This window comes from Diplotaxodon limnothrissa, linkage group LG14, assembly GCF_057381915.1.
Source record: "Diplotaxodon limnothrissa isolate DT_005_m linkage group LG14, D_limnothrissa_male_GT1.1, whole genome shotgun sequence".
NCBI classification, from domain to species: Eukaryota; Metazoa; Chordata; class Actinopteri; order Cichliformes; family Cichlidae; genus Diplotaxodon; species Diplotaxodon limnothrissa.
The window spans coordinates 16,269,656-16,284,028 of NC_140609.1; the positions used below are offsets into that span (position 1 = coordinate 16,269,656).

Sequence of the window (14,373 nt, forward strand, 5' to 3'; positions counted from 1 at the left end):
GCAAGCTTAAACATGTGAGAGGTCGATCGCGCAGAGAATCGCTGAGCTTATGTGAGTGCGTGTGTAAAAGCAGCAGGATTTATATTTGACTACGATGACCTGGATGACTGAGAACCTTCACAGACAGATATATATTTTAGTTCTGCTGAGCCAAATAAGACAGGTCAGGGTGAAGAAGTGACAGCCAAAGAAAAGCTTACCACAAAACGGAGAAGTTATGACAAATCAGACTATAAGGCAAAAAGAAAGTGCAGCTTTATGGTTTCATGGACAAAAGAATTTCTGTGGCTGCAATATGACGAGCTAAATAACCAGGGCTGCACATAAGTGGTCCGCAGGTGCGCATTCGCTGTCAAAATAAAAAACACGCACAAGGGTTAGGGTTAAATTTAAAAACTGTACTTTTGAGTTAAAATATATATTTATAATTTTAATAAATGACAAATTAAAAATGCATGAACATTTTTTTGTATCGAAAAAATATCGAACCGTGACACCAAAGTATCGAACCGAACCGAACCGTGAATTTTGTGTATCGTTGCACCCCTACTATATAGCTATTTGGTACGTAAGCACAGAGGTTTGGGATAAACTCGGGGAAGAAATGAGAGAGGGAGGGGTTGTTAATCAGCTTGTGGGAGCGTGGCACAAATTCAAATGCATGCCTCTCAGTAAGTCAGCAAATCAATATTTCATATCACAACTCGGAGGCACCATGTTCAAATTTCCTTATCTATTTTCTCCACGGATCCTTTAAAGGCAAATGCCAGAGGAGTCACACACACACACACACCTACTCGGAGAAAAACAGCGCCATTGTTGCTTCTTTAAATACCCTTTAATTTAGTGGGTTTCCTGCTGTGCAACACATGTCAGGATGAGAGCACAGTCGAAGTGGGAGTGTATTCTGTGTGATGCACGGATAATATCACTGCCATCACTCAACTTACAAATTACCAGTTGCCCTTCTGCGCTGCAACCCATGACATGTGCCTCCAGACTGTGTGCGCGTCCATGCATGTAACTGCGTGCGCATGCTGTACTGCTGAGAATCAAAGCCACCTTCATTAGCGATGCTATCTAAATTACACAGTGTTCATCTGGGCCCGTTGTTCTGCTTCTTTTTCACAGCCAGAGAGGGAGAATGTCAACACATTGCAGTGTGCTTAGAGGGAGGAGGAGGGTGATAAAGAGACCAAGAGAGATAAGAGGGGATGGATGCTACGTCCTTGAGTGTCACTTCAGGCATGTGTTCACTTCATAACTCTCTGCCTCATGTATATATTCATTAATGCACCAGTGGTTGAAACAGGAAGTGGATTATCTCTGACAGGAAAACAAAACAAAAGCCAGAAGAAGCCGCTGTGCCTGTGCCACTTACTGAAAAAGCCTCTTTTCACTCTCAGTCTTTTACAGTCACTACTTTCTCCCCCCGACTTCCCTCCAATTATCAGCTCTGTAATTACTCATTCATTTTCAATACTGTGAATATGCTGGTCACTGGAAAGGCACATCTGCATTGGCTTGACTGTTCACGCCAGATACTATATCCACCATTTATATACAATCTGTAGTCGGTTACCAAATGTGTAAAGGAAACATTTATTTGGACGTTTTCATTCTTCTTCATTTCTTATACTCAAAGCTGTTTGCTGCTTACCATGATCTCCATGGCCGTCCACCGAGACGTCCCCCAGTACATGGCCATGCCTTGGTTTATCACATAGGTCATGGCTCGAACAATCTCTGCGGATAAATGCAGTTATGACAGGTATCAGTCAGCTGGATCGACAGTGAACAAATTGTGCGTGTTTACGTCACCGTTTGCATTTCGGTGTTGCTCGCTGAGAAGCATCATCAGTAATATTTATAGATGCTTGTGATTTCTAGTGAGAGACGAGTGCAAGAGTACAAAGACACTATTTTGTAATTTTGCCACTTTATTGCACTGCTAGTGGATTTTAAATAAAACAATCCAAGACTGCACTTCATAATTCATCCTGCTGCTTCTATCAGCAGTCATATCACCAGTAAATACTAAATAAATAAATAAATAATCACCCGGTTCTACTGTAAGTCACACACGCCCTAGTTATAACATTTCCTCTACCATGTTTGACAGATGATGTGGTTTTCTTCAGTTTATTAACTTTTTCTTTTTCTTCCCATCCTTCTGGAAAAAGTTCATCTTGGTTTCATCTGCCCAAATACTTTTGTTATTTCCGGAGCTGTTCAGACTCTTTTAGATGTTTTCTGGCAAAGTCTAAACTGGCCTTCTTTTAAGTGATTGCATCCTCATGAAGGCCTATTGTGATTGTAGAATTGGAGACTAGCAAGTGATATCAAGCTACCAACACTTGCAAACAACTCCAGATCTTTACTCTACCTGATTTGTCATGAAATAAGAAGAGAACGGGCCACATCCGGCCATGTCCAATTACTTTTGAGCCTCTGGAAATGAAGGACAATGTATAAAAATGGCTGTAATTCCGAAAAGGTTAATTGGGATACTTTTGTCAAATCAGTTGATTTAAAGCTTAAAGTCTGCACTGGTTTAAACCCACTGTGGTGGTTTACATTACAAAAATCATTGTTCAGTTACATTAAGCCCTCGCTGCATATAGGTTGGAGATAATGTTGCAGATGAAAAGAGAGGAGGCAGAGCTGGAGGCAGATGGAAAGATGGATTATTAGGACTCAACGCATCACAGAGACGCAACTTGGATCAGAGAGTTCAGGGAAAAAGTAGAGAGGTGAGACTGTGCTGGCTTGGACTTATGCAGAGAAGAGGTTTGGTAAATATTAAAACAAGGACTAACACAGAGCTGCAGAACAAGCGGATCAAAGTAAAGACAAAGAAAACTATGATGTGGTCGTGGCTCGCAGGTGGGTGGTGTAAATGAGGAAGAAGCAGAGGACAGATCTAAACTATGGTGACCCCTAAGATTCAGCCACATACAGTGCAGTAAAACCAGAATAACACAGCAGATGGACAGGGACATGTCAAACATTTTCTCAACAGAATATGACGATAACATAGTCAGAACATTATCAGAGGATTGATGCGAAACACCTAGAGCTTGGCAAAAATATTTTTAGCCAGCAATAGCCGAGCTACATGAAAAGACAATGCCAGAAAAGTTGATGAATAAAAGATTGAAGACTAAAACCAGTCAAAAACTAAAAGACTAAGAAAATAAAAAGGCAACATTTGAGAGAAACGGCCTTGAAAGAAGCTTCTTCTTCACGTTGTTCCAGTTTCTGTCATGACCTAATCGAAAATAAATAAATAAATATATTAAACCCTCACAAGGCCGCCCGCCTCCTCAAGTCTTTCTTACCTGTTGACGGCTCATCACCCCTCCTTGACGACTCCGGGGACAAACTAACAAGCTCACATACTAAAGCCCTTCTGATCACATTCAAGCTACTGCATTTTTAATGGTGCAATTAGCTCCAACGCTGCTGACTGTGAGAGCCAACGGCAGTCGGGGCCAACAAAAACTGAGATTAGGACTGTCATTAAGGTTGTTCATCATCGCCCTGTGCTCACTCCAATTATAGTGCAATCGTTCACTGTGGCAGGACTCTTGTTTTTCACTCTGCACAACTGATACTTGGCAAGATAACTGATTATGCGGGGCGAGAAAGTTTAAGAACTCCCAGAGAGAAAAGAAAAAACGAGGCTAGTAAAGATGGCGCGTTAGTAGAAGTCAACATGCACCAAAAGTATATAATCAAGACAAACCAAGAAGACTTGTAATGAAGGTTTTTGTTTTTCCCTGCACCGAGTAATAATTAACCTGAAGCACAGACGTCTTACTCAATAGTATGCTGCCAGGGGAAATAACATAGGATTAAGACAAGACAACAATTCGCTTTCTTTCCTTTCGTTTGTTATTGTTGTCTTCCTCTCTTCGCCCTTCCCTCCTGTCGTCCTTGCTCTGTATTTACGTAGCATCATGCTGCGTTCATATTTAAATGCAACCTGCATCTATTTCGGGGCGGCATAGCACAACAGAGAGCAAAACAAGTCTGGGGAAGCATGAAAAACAAGAAAGCGTGCATCAACAAGCATGAAAAACATCTAAAAGCTGAAGGAATTAAATAAGAAGAGAACAGTGAGGGCACCAGGCAAAAGAAAATAAGTGTGTACAGGAGCAGTGTGTGTGTGCGTGCGTGTGTGCGTGTGCGTGTGTGTTCTAAAAGAAGAAGCCGAGCACAGTGAAGAAACATGCGCAGTGAAACAGAGAGCAGAGGAGAGAGGCAGACACCGCAACACAGAAATTAAATCAGATTAATTCAATATATATTTGATAATTACCTGAATAAAATACTTTGTTTTTTTAAGTGTGCAATGTCTTTTTTTTTTTCAAATTCATCTTTACACTTACTTCTACATAAATTCATTTATAGCCACTTATTAGCATTCACTGAGATATTTAGCGGGGCAGCTTGGGTTACTGCCTGCATAGGGATCGTTAATTTTGTGAGAAAGATGCCCTATAAGTTACTTTTGACCACTCCCCTTTCATAACAGGTTACCACACCGGGTAGCTCTGCATGTTTGATTTTGCAGTTCTTGAGCTGGACGTCCCTCCTGATCCAACCCCAAAGGGGATTTGTGTCTCCAGCAGGACCTGACTAGTGTAAACCACACTATTGCTATTACAAGCTCACTTATGCAATGTTTAAAGAGCATTTTGCTTTAATACTGTTAAATGAACTGTCATTCATGTCAGTGTCACACAGATTTGTACTGGAATATTAAAATGTAATATTAACCAGAGCACAGTTCATATAAAAGAAAGCAGCTCTACCGACTGCTTAGAAGCACTAATTAAAAAGCTACTGAAAGAAACCACTGTTAAGAGGCTCTACCTCAGTAAGCAATAGTACCCAATCAATTTATAATGATTAATGAGGAACCACTGGACTACTAATATGTATGTTAATAAGAAACTTCTTGATAATGAATTATGCAGAACTGCCTGCCTCACTTTAGCGATACTAAAGAACAGATTTTCCAAGAGTAAAACTAGTCTTACATTTCTAGTTCAATATAATAGAAATAATAAGTAGCTCTAACACCACTAGGTAAATATGTTCTTTATCAGAGACACTGTACAAACACTCGTGATAAATGAATACAGTGTTTCAGATTAGACAAGATATTCTGAGGTTTTCCTGAATTTGTCTTGCAAACAGAAAATAGCTTTCTGCACACTGGATTTCATCGACAGCTTCTCTATAGTCAAAAATCACAATTATTTTTGAAAAGACATAATTACTCACAAATACTTGATTATTTTTATATACAGTTCTCAGCTGTGATACTGGTAAGCTAACACATTTTTCTGCAAGTGTAAATACATGATTCTGTGGAGCAACTACGCAACTATTTCATGAATCTTACAAACGATCACAATAACAGCAAAAGTTCCATTTGCTGAAAGTCAGACACTGTGAACCAGCTGATTTGATTAGTTTCATAACTGGATGTTGTTGGAAATCTTGATACACTGACTCACCCTCCATGGGAGTATTGCTATCTGGGCGATTAGCAAAAACTACGTCCACATACTCCAGCTGCATCCTTTGTAGAGAGCCTTTCAGACCTGACACACACACACGAGGGCAAAGGACACTCAAAGGTTAATGAACTGAAAGACTTTTACCTTATAACATGTTACTGTGATGTCATTTTAAACAATTTCACTCTTTAAGAAAAAAGTTTGTCATCTTTGGAGATGTTAAATTTGCATGTCTCACCTTCAATAATGTGTTTTCTTGACAACCCTCTCTCTGTCTCTGCTCTGATCGAATAAAACACATACATATCACATCAATCATAAACTGCACTTAATTAAATTAACTTAATTAAAAAACAGCTTCACTTCTTTTTTATCTTAAAAAACTGAATAAGATTTTTTTTCTAAAAGTTCCAGAAATTGTGGGAATTCAAACTGGTTTTACTTTGCAGACTTAAAGTCAATTTAAGTTACTTTTGAACCCCGCTGGGCGACCAAAAAACACGAGCTCCAAATGTACATTTCAGGCTCTTTAAAGTAAATAGGTCAGCGCACGCTCAGCTGTTCAGCATCATTATGCATCCAGACTCTGCAGGAGAGAGACGTAGCACAGACTCTGCGTTTGGAGGAAATGCTTGAAAACTAGAGAATAACCTCTTCCTTATCACAAGACCCAGTTGGGCAGCCTCTGGCTTGGAGCTTGACAGACTTTCTCTTTCTTTTCTGTGTGTGTGTGTGTGTTTTGGATGTGTGTGCTATAAAGTAGATTTCTTTATCGCCTCTCCTCTCTCTCTCTGCAGTCTCAGAAGAAGGTTCTCCCATTGGTTGTTACTTTACGTGACATGTTGCCATTCAGGTTGTTAACGGAGATTAATGGACACACGAAAACACGAGGAAACTTTCTTTGGTGCAGAGAGGCAAAAGTTTGAATGCTTTGAAAGACATTAAGGATATAAAATGATAAATGTAGCAGAGACAAAAGGAGAAAATATTGTCTTTTGTATGATATTGAGTGACTTAACTAAAATACATGCTTTATTGTTATTTATCTGAACAAAGTTAGGTGGTTAGGTGGGTTTTTTGTATGAGTTTTGTGAATATTTTATTTCTGTGACCCAGAAAAAAATCGTTTCACGTTTGCAAATTTACCCCAAGATCCTCGAGGTATCTTCAAATACTGCTATCTTTCTGTCAGATGGTCCCTGTTTTGCTTGTATTGCAAGCGCAGATGCACAAGGACATATTTTTATTTTATTTGTATTTTATTTCTGTTGTAACACAGGAAAAGGAAGAAGAAGAAGACGGATACCAACCTTCGTGTAAACAATGCAGGATTTAAAAAGAGCTTTGCAAATGTTTCACATGAAAGAAGTGCAATGCAAGGGGTTTTTTTGCAAACAGATAATACATTACTGAGAATTTGTGAGCAACACAACCTAAAAAAATATTACAGTTCATATCATGGAAGTGAAGAGTTTGCAGGGTTTCTTACTTACTTTCCTCCCCAGTACAGTTTAGTTGTAATGACCAAGCTGGATCTCCTAGAAAGCAAAGAGAAAGCGGGATAAGGCAAATTTAGTGCAATGTGCTGTATTGTAATAATGTGACGTTTCTTCCTGTTAAAAGGGAGTTTTTCCTTCCCATGTGACCAGTGCTTGTTCATAGGGGTCATCTGATTGTTGGGGTTTTCTCTGTATTATAAAAAAGACTAATTACATTGCAGCTTTCCTCATTACTATGTCTGTTACAGCTATTTTCCCATTTTTAATTCATCCCTCCTTGCTAAGTTGTTTATTCAAAAGCACAGTCTTGTTGTTCCTCAATGTTTAGTCACACTGTCGGACTAATGAGCTATCCACGCAACAGGTGGGAAAATGCTACGCCCGTCTTGCTTAAGAGTTTTGATGACATCCTTGTCATTTCACATCTGGCGCTGTGTGAAATCATTAAACTCTACAGCATCTCACATGGCAGCAAAAGCAAACACGATTTCTGGTTTCACTGCATTAGAGTTGCAAATTAAATGCAGGAGCTGTGAGAGTGTTTGCAGACTTTAGTCACATGGGACAAATCAATAAATGCCCTGCAGCTCTTTATAATTATTATTCAGTGCTACCGGCACTGAATTCTCAACATATGACCAAGAAGTGTAAAGTAGAGCGCTTGTTCTTTCCATTTGTCATGACAGCACTCACAGACTGGTGTAGGCAGCTCAGTGCATGACACTGATCTGCCTAATCCACCTAATGATTAGCAAATACATGTTTCCATAGCTTCATTTAATAGAGTGGCAAGCGTTATTGTTGCATGGAGACTCCATCACTTATCACATGCTGTTGTTCTAAAACAAATTCAGTTAAGCTTATGGCTTCATATCAAACACGTCAGGCGGTGATCCCACAGTATCACATCACTATGATCTGAAAATGCGACTTTTTGTGCAGCTTCTTTTGCACTCAGACATATAAATGTGCAATATTTGAGCTTCCTTTGATGTTACTGTAACTCCTCTTCTCCCCGTCTCCTACAGAGCCGATCAATAATAAAAAAATGAGCATGTTTAAATAAGTCCATAAAAAGAATATTTAAATTTGTGGAAAAAATGCCTGCAGGCAGACTTTCATGTGGAAGCTATTTCGCGCTGCTGTATTGTGTCTGTATTGTCCATGAACTAGACATTTAACTTCATTTAATAAAAGAAAAACAAAACTATGATGATAAGGCAGGAATTAATACTAATAAAAGTTATTTTTTTCCTTTTTTTCCTTTGAGACAAAACACAATTCCTCACCGTAAAAGAAAAAAGAAAAAACAAAACACAGTTTCATGCATCTTTCATCTGCAACACACACACACACACACACACACACACACACACACACACACACACACACACACACACACACACACACACAGATCATCCTTCTCCATGTTTCTCTCTCAGGCAGAAGTATTGGAGCAATCATACGTTTTAATGTCACCATTACCTCCAGCATTTCTTCTTGATGATGTTTCCTAGAATGATTTCGGCCCTGCGAGGCAATATAAACGAAGCGTTGTTATTAAATCGCACTTTGAAATCATAAACATTCCTTCCACAGTATCGGCCCACAGTACAGTGAGGAACAAAAGAGGCCCGCATGCAAACCGGTTGTTTATGAACCAGGCAGTTGGACGGCGTAATAAAAGGGTCTTCAAAAACTTATTTTACTACTTCCTGCAAGTAGAAGTCTTTTTATTGGAACTGCAGTGCTTGCTGTTGCATTACGAGGTCTCTGACATACACTTTCATCTGTGAGGTCACAAATAAAAAGACCTCACAGATGAGACGGTAGCAGTGGTTGAGAAAAGCAAAGAACAGACACATGCAAGAAATTTCAAAACATTGCTACAATCCTGAACAGAAACCTACAATTTTGAATGAATAATGTCTGGACTTCTTTTAAGCTCATGAATAATCACACTAAACGTGACATAGTTTCTAACAGTTTAGAGAATATTATAGTAAGAGCACTTTGGTGACAGCGAGGCCGGACATCTGCAGCCCATTACACAAAAACACTGGTCTGCGTATCACCCACCTGCCGCCCGCGTACACCTCAGCTGTGTCAAACAAGTTGACTCCACTCTCGTAGGCAATCGTCATTAGCTGCTCTGCAACCTGGCAAGCGGTCAGATCGAGCACACACATGAAAAAAAAAGAGAGGATACAGAAAGGTTAGTTTGCAGTTTTTATTTTACCAAAAAGAAACAATTTTTTCCCTCTTCAGGCGCCTACTGATGAATCGGCCGCGAGGGAGCCGCATTATTCCTGCATATCAATATCTTCCTTTTAAATATTCATGTGTTTCCACGGATACAGTGTCCAAGATTTACCCAAATCTCTTTCATAATAGGAAAACATGACACACATCATCAGCCCGTGCAGCTTCGCATTTCATCTAGGAATCACTGCTGAGGAATTACAGCCAGAGGGCTTCCTCGGAGTATTATTTAACTGCAAATGAGTTTTACGCAGCACGTTACAGGCAATGGCGTATTTCAATATATCAAATATAAAAGACCACGCCATCTCGAGAGCGATTTAATAACACATAATCTGGTTTAGAGAGCATACAAAATGGCTAGTATGATATTAACAAAAGAAAAGCTGAGCTGAAGTGAGGCACAGAGAGCGTCCAGAGGAGCAGAAATGGCAGTCAAATACCTTCAGAAGCCAGACTGCCTCTTGGCTGGTCAGTAAGCTTGGTGTTATCAGATTTATGTGAACCTCATGTGACAGTGAACCACCTCAGTGACGCTCACCTTTATATTCATGCTTCACCTGTTGGTTCAGAACGACTGTGAACGTTTCCATTTTGATCAAGCAGAACTGTACTCGTGTGTAGCTACGCTGGAAGTTTGTTCATATTCATATTTTATTGAGTAAGTAGGGCCGCAGTGTAATTAACTGTAAAAAATCATTCGACTTCACGGCCGTATCAGCTCTTTTCTCTTTAGTTAATTCATGCTTTGTGCCAGTGTGTGTGTGTTTGTGTGTGGCATTTTTTTTTTAAATTTGCAGGCATGGTGACCATAAATCATCTAACTGAGATCCAATTTCCCTGAGGTGACTTTTATTACATGGAGGACTTTAAGTGAATTTACTGTCATTTCCCTGTGGAGTTCTGTAGTGACACAAGGGTGTGCTGTGTTGTGTTTGTGTTCAGGTGTCTGCGTGAAGTGCGTGAGTTTGTGCGAATGCATGTACAGTATGTGTGGGTTTTTGTGTGTGTGTGATGGCAGACAGTGGAGGCGTTGCTTCTAGAAGAATGAGATAACGTCTCCTCTGAGAAATGTTTTCAGCCTTCCTCAACCATCACTTTGCAACTAGCATGAAGCGGGATAGCATTCCTAGCCTCTGTGTGATACAGTGATAGTAAATTTGATTTTATTAGTATCTATTAGTAACTAACATTCCTTTGATGAACATGCTGAAGGCACATCCCCTGTGTAACGTAATGCAATATAGAACGGCAATAAAATGAAGGACAACACACACAAAAAGAAACAAAAGTCGTAAAAAATGGAAAAGGACCAAAAGGAAGCAAAATAAAAGTCAATAAAAAGTGCGTTTGTAAACTGATTTAAGATGTTGTAGCTACAGCAGCTCCCACATGGGCTTTTTGCTCGGAGGCAAAGCTGAAAACAGTCATTTATACTTTAAAATCCATTTTTAAAGTTAACCGCAAGCCCCAGAAAGGATTCTTGGTGCGATAATGTAGCATCACCTGTTGAAACAGCAGCACCTGTTCTCAATGGAGAAATTGCCAGCTGTGGAAAGTCTTAAAATGGCATTTTTACTTGTAGCAGCAAAGCAGGAATCCAAGTGGTGTTCCTCTACAGCAGGAAAGAGAGAGGCATTCTCCATCTCCTGCCAACATAATACTGAGTAGTTTTAGCTGCTAAAACTACAACGAATCAGAAGAATTGTGCAGCTGCTGCCTCTTTATTCTAGTCTTGCAGTGGCAAACACTTTCAGAACCACCTGGGCGAGTCATCTTTGGCCTTTATACCAGCAGAGAGGAAATCAAATCCTGTAATCTTTTCTCTCAGTTATCTGTCCAGTTATCCATACATGAATGATGTTATGCCATGACTGAAAAAAACGAATCCAGTGTTTCAGATTGGTGCACCCTACAGACTGTATTTAAAAGACACATGTACTACCATGACAACAGTCATTTAGTTTATTGATTCAAGATCAGCATTTTGGACGTCACCAGCTTTAGAGTGACAAGTGGACCTGACAGAGAAATCAAAAAAATTCAGGAGGCACTGAAGGCGTCCCGATCTACCTGCCGAGGTCTGAGACTGACTGATTGTTAATCGGCCCAGTTCACACTCACGGCTATATGCTAATATGTTGTTAGCACAAAAGCGCTTCACTCTGAGTTGAGATAAAAAAGTGTTAGCGTGAAAATGTTTATAATGACAAACCTAACCAGACACCTAATCCCCTCATCTCCGTAAATAGAGACATTTTAAAGACGCTAAAAGGGGAAAAAGTAGCTAAAGCTAAACCCAACAAGAGTTCAGAGACAACCAAAAGCCAGGAGCCTTGGTGTGAGCCTCGGTATAAGCACTGACAGGATCAAAGCATTTTTAGAAAACAAAGAAGGTCGTTGTCTCATTACTGGTCAAAACGAGTCTGAAATTTGTTCTGTTACATAAATGTGTTGCATTTGCTTCTGTTTGTTTAGGTAAAATATTCAGAACCACCATCGGGTAAAATTTATTTCCATTTATTTCTTATTTGCACCTCTTTCTAGTAGCAGAGCACTTTATTTTGAAAAATCCTGTGTAGCATTTTAAAGTTCAATTAATTTTTTTTAAAATAAAATAATATTTTAAGAATATTAAGTTAAGAAAATCATCTCAGAAAGAGGAAAAGTTGGAATAACCACAACTGGAGCCATGCCCATCTTTTATATCCAGTCTTTAATGATTCTTTACAGCAAACAGCATTTTGTTCTGTTCCCTATCTGAAAAGTAATTTTATAAGTGTTTTTTTTCTCAGCCTAGTATAACCAACATCAATACAATATATTCATATATTTAATTTTTTCTTGTTTTTGTTTTTCTTCTTTTATAGAAATGCATCAGATGCAAATCCAGTGCTTTCAGATAAGGTTCAGTGAACAGCCAGGAAAGGAAATAAAGGAAGGACATAACAGTGTCCACATTTCAAAATGGCTCATTCAGTCTCCGAGCCCTGGACTGCCATCAGACAAACAGAGCAGAATAAAAAGATGGAGCTGGATAATGGAGAGGTTAGAGAAAGGAGATGTCACTTAAGGAGAGAAAGATTTGGGGAAGAGGGATTACAGAGAATATGAAAAGCATGTTCTTTCCCTTATTGGTCTCTGCTGAGTGCAAACAGGGAAGCAACCTCATGCCAGAACTGTTGGCCACACCGGAGAGTCATTTTCAATAAAGTGAATGAATGGAGGTCTTAGGTAAGATAACAGCTACAGGATGAAGGATGAGGTAAGTAAGAAGCTAATAGATGGACTGCATAACTTAAAAGTGATGACAACTTAAAGCTGACATTTATTTGCTGGTAGAGTTTGAAACATGCAGAAGAGAGCGTTACAAGGACAGACTGAATTAAACCAGAACATGAGCGATAGTTTCAGGGTGGCTGCTTATTCATGACGAGTCTCACAACATGCTAACAGGCCAGTCGCTGCCAAAGAGCCGAAAGTGACATTTGTGAAGTCAGAAAGTTTGCAGTGGTGTTGAAGCATCACTGCTTACTCACTTCTGCTTTGACTTCTGGGCATTTCAGATGAACTGAATATGAGTGAGGGCCTTCAAATGATGGGATGCTTTAAAAAAACAAACAGGCAGAAACTGCAGAAGCAGCACGTCTATAAAATAAAAACCTCCTCCTGTAGTCAAACACTGAGTCACTGTGAAGTTGCAGGAACACATGGGTGGCTTCAGGCTTCTCTCCTCCTTTTTACCCCTTTTTTTTTCTTCAGGCGCACAAAAGGTGGAAGACAATTGGATTTCCACAGACGGAGGGAATATAATAAGAAAAAAAATTGACTTATTTTTTTATTTCCACACAACCTCAGAATCAAGGCCGCAGCAGCTTCCCACATACAACCCACACAACCTTGAGCGAGGATTTTATGACTGCGCTGCCTCCTCCCCTTTCAAACTCACTGCATCGACGTTGACACGAACAAGAGACGTCGTCTTCAAATTCACTTTATGATTTATGGATCCACTTTTGCCCTTTTTGAATGAGTAAGCAATATCAGCGCCACGAACTTCCTGCCTGTCTGGGAATGTGTTATCGTTAAGACGAGGATGAGGCGCTTTGATAAGACGCGCTCTCCAAAAATTGCCCAGCGTTAGAAAATCTATATCAATAATGTTATTACACGATTATTCTGAATACAAATAAAGGGAAAATATTAGTGTTTTATGCATTTTTATCTCCGTTTGTGTGCTACAGTTGTTGTGCATTTCTTAATGAGGACAGGGACGCTGAACCCTGCTGAGAACGTTTTAGCAATTTAGGGCAGACTTGATGACAATGACATTGAACAGGGCACTGGAGGACTGGTTAACCTACCAGCACTGCATGTAATGATAGTTCTCTTGCTTTTGCATGTCCATCGAGACCCTCTGTCTGCCCTACCAGCTTCTTTTTCTGGTTGTTCCTACCATAGATCACTTTACAGAGAAGATTTAAAAATTTAAAACCACGTTCACACGAGCCAGCCAGAATTTATCATAACGCTCCCAGCTGTCACAGCCTGAAGAGTCTGAGTGATGCTACTGACACTGAACTGCGGACGTTCAGGATAATGGAAGGGGGAAAGGGTGCTAAGCTTTGAGTGAGGGTACCAAGTAAGTCAACGCCAGCAACCCTAAGGAAAGAAAAATAATACTCTTACATAAGCTTGGTGCTTCTGCGTACCCCTGGGTGAGCGCTGTTCTCTTCTGTGTCAATTTAAGTGTGTGCATATGTGCGTATGTGCGGTGACCAAGACCGGGACCCCAGGGGCAACATCAGAGCACGTTAGAGTTCATCAGCATAAGTGCAAAGGAGAATTCGGTGTGCACACGTAGCCATCATGCTGACCTTTTCTGTCCTGTGTGGACCAAAGTGTTGCGTTCCAAACAACGCGACTCATCGAACCTGAGGTATCGGTGAAGGCTGTGACTTTAAAGGAATAAAGCAATACAAAGTGAAACTGTGGAGTAATTGAGCCTGTGGGTGTTAGAGGGCTCTGTCAGTATGGTGTGCTGAAGGTTAACTGTGACACCACTCAGTCAGAAAAAA

At 40.0% G+C, this 14,373-nt stretch overlaps 1 protein-coding gene across 2 annotated transcripts in view; it reads right to left on the reverse strand.

Moving 5' to 3' along the window:
• Positions 1-14,373, reverse strand: part of kcnab1a (potassium voltage-gated channel subfamily A regulatory beta subunit 1a) — a 133,107-nt gene that overhangs the window by 3,104 nt on the left and 115,630 nt on the right. For both annotated transcript variants that reach the window (XM_085371704.1, XM_085371706.1), the window contains exons 4-9: positions 9,113-9,192; positions 8,519-8,563; positions 7,028-7,072; positions 5,773-5,816; positions 5,532-5,618; positions 1,661-1,746 (exon numbers count right to left, since the gene is read on the reverse strand). In XM_085371704.1, coding sequence (XP_085227830.1) covers positions 1,661-1,746; positions 5,532-5,618; positions 5,773-5,816; positions 7,028-7,072; positions 8,519-8,563; positions 9,113-9,192 — 387 coding nt within the window. The remainder of the gene's footprint in view (positions 1-1,660; positions 1,747-5,531; positions 5,619-5,772; positions 5,817-7,027; positions 7,073-8,518; positions 8,564-9,112; positions 9,193-14,373) is intronic.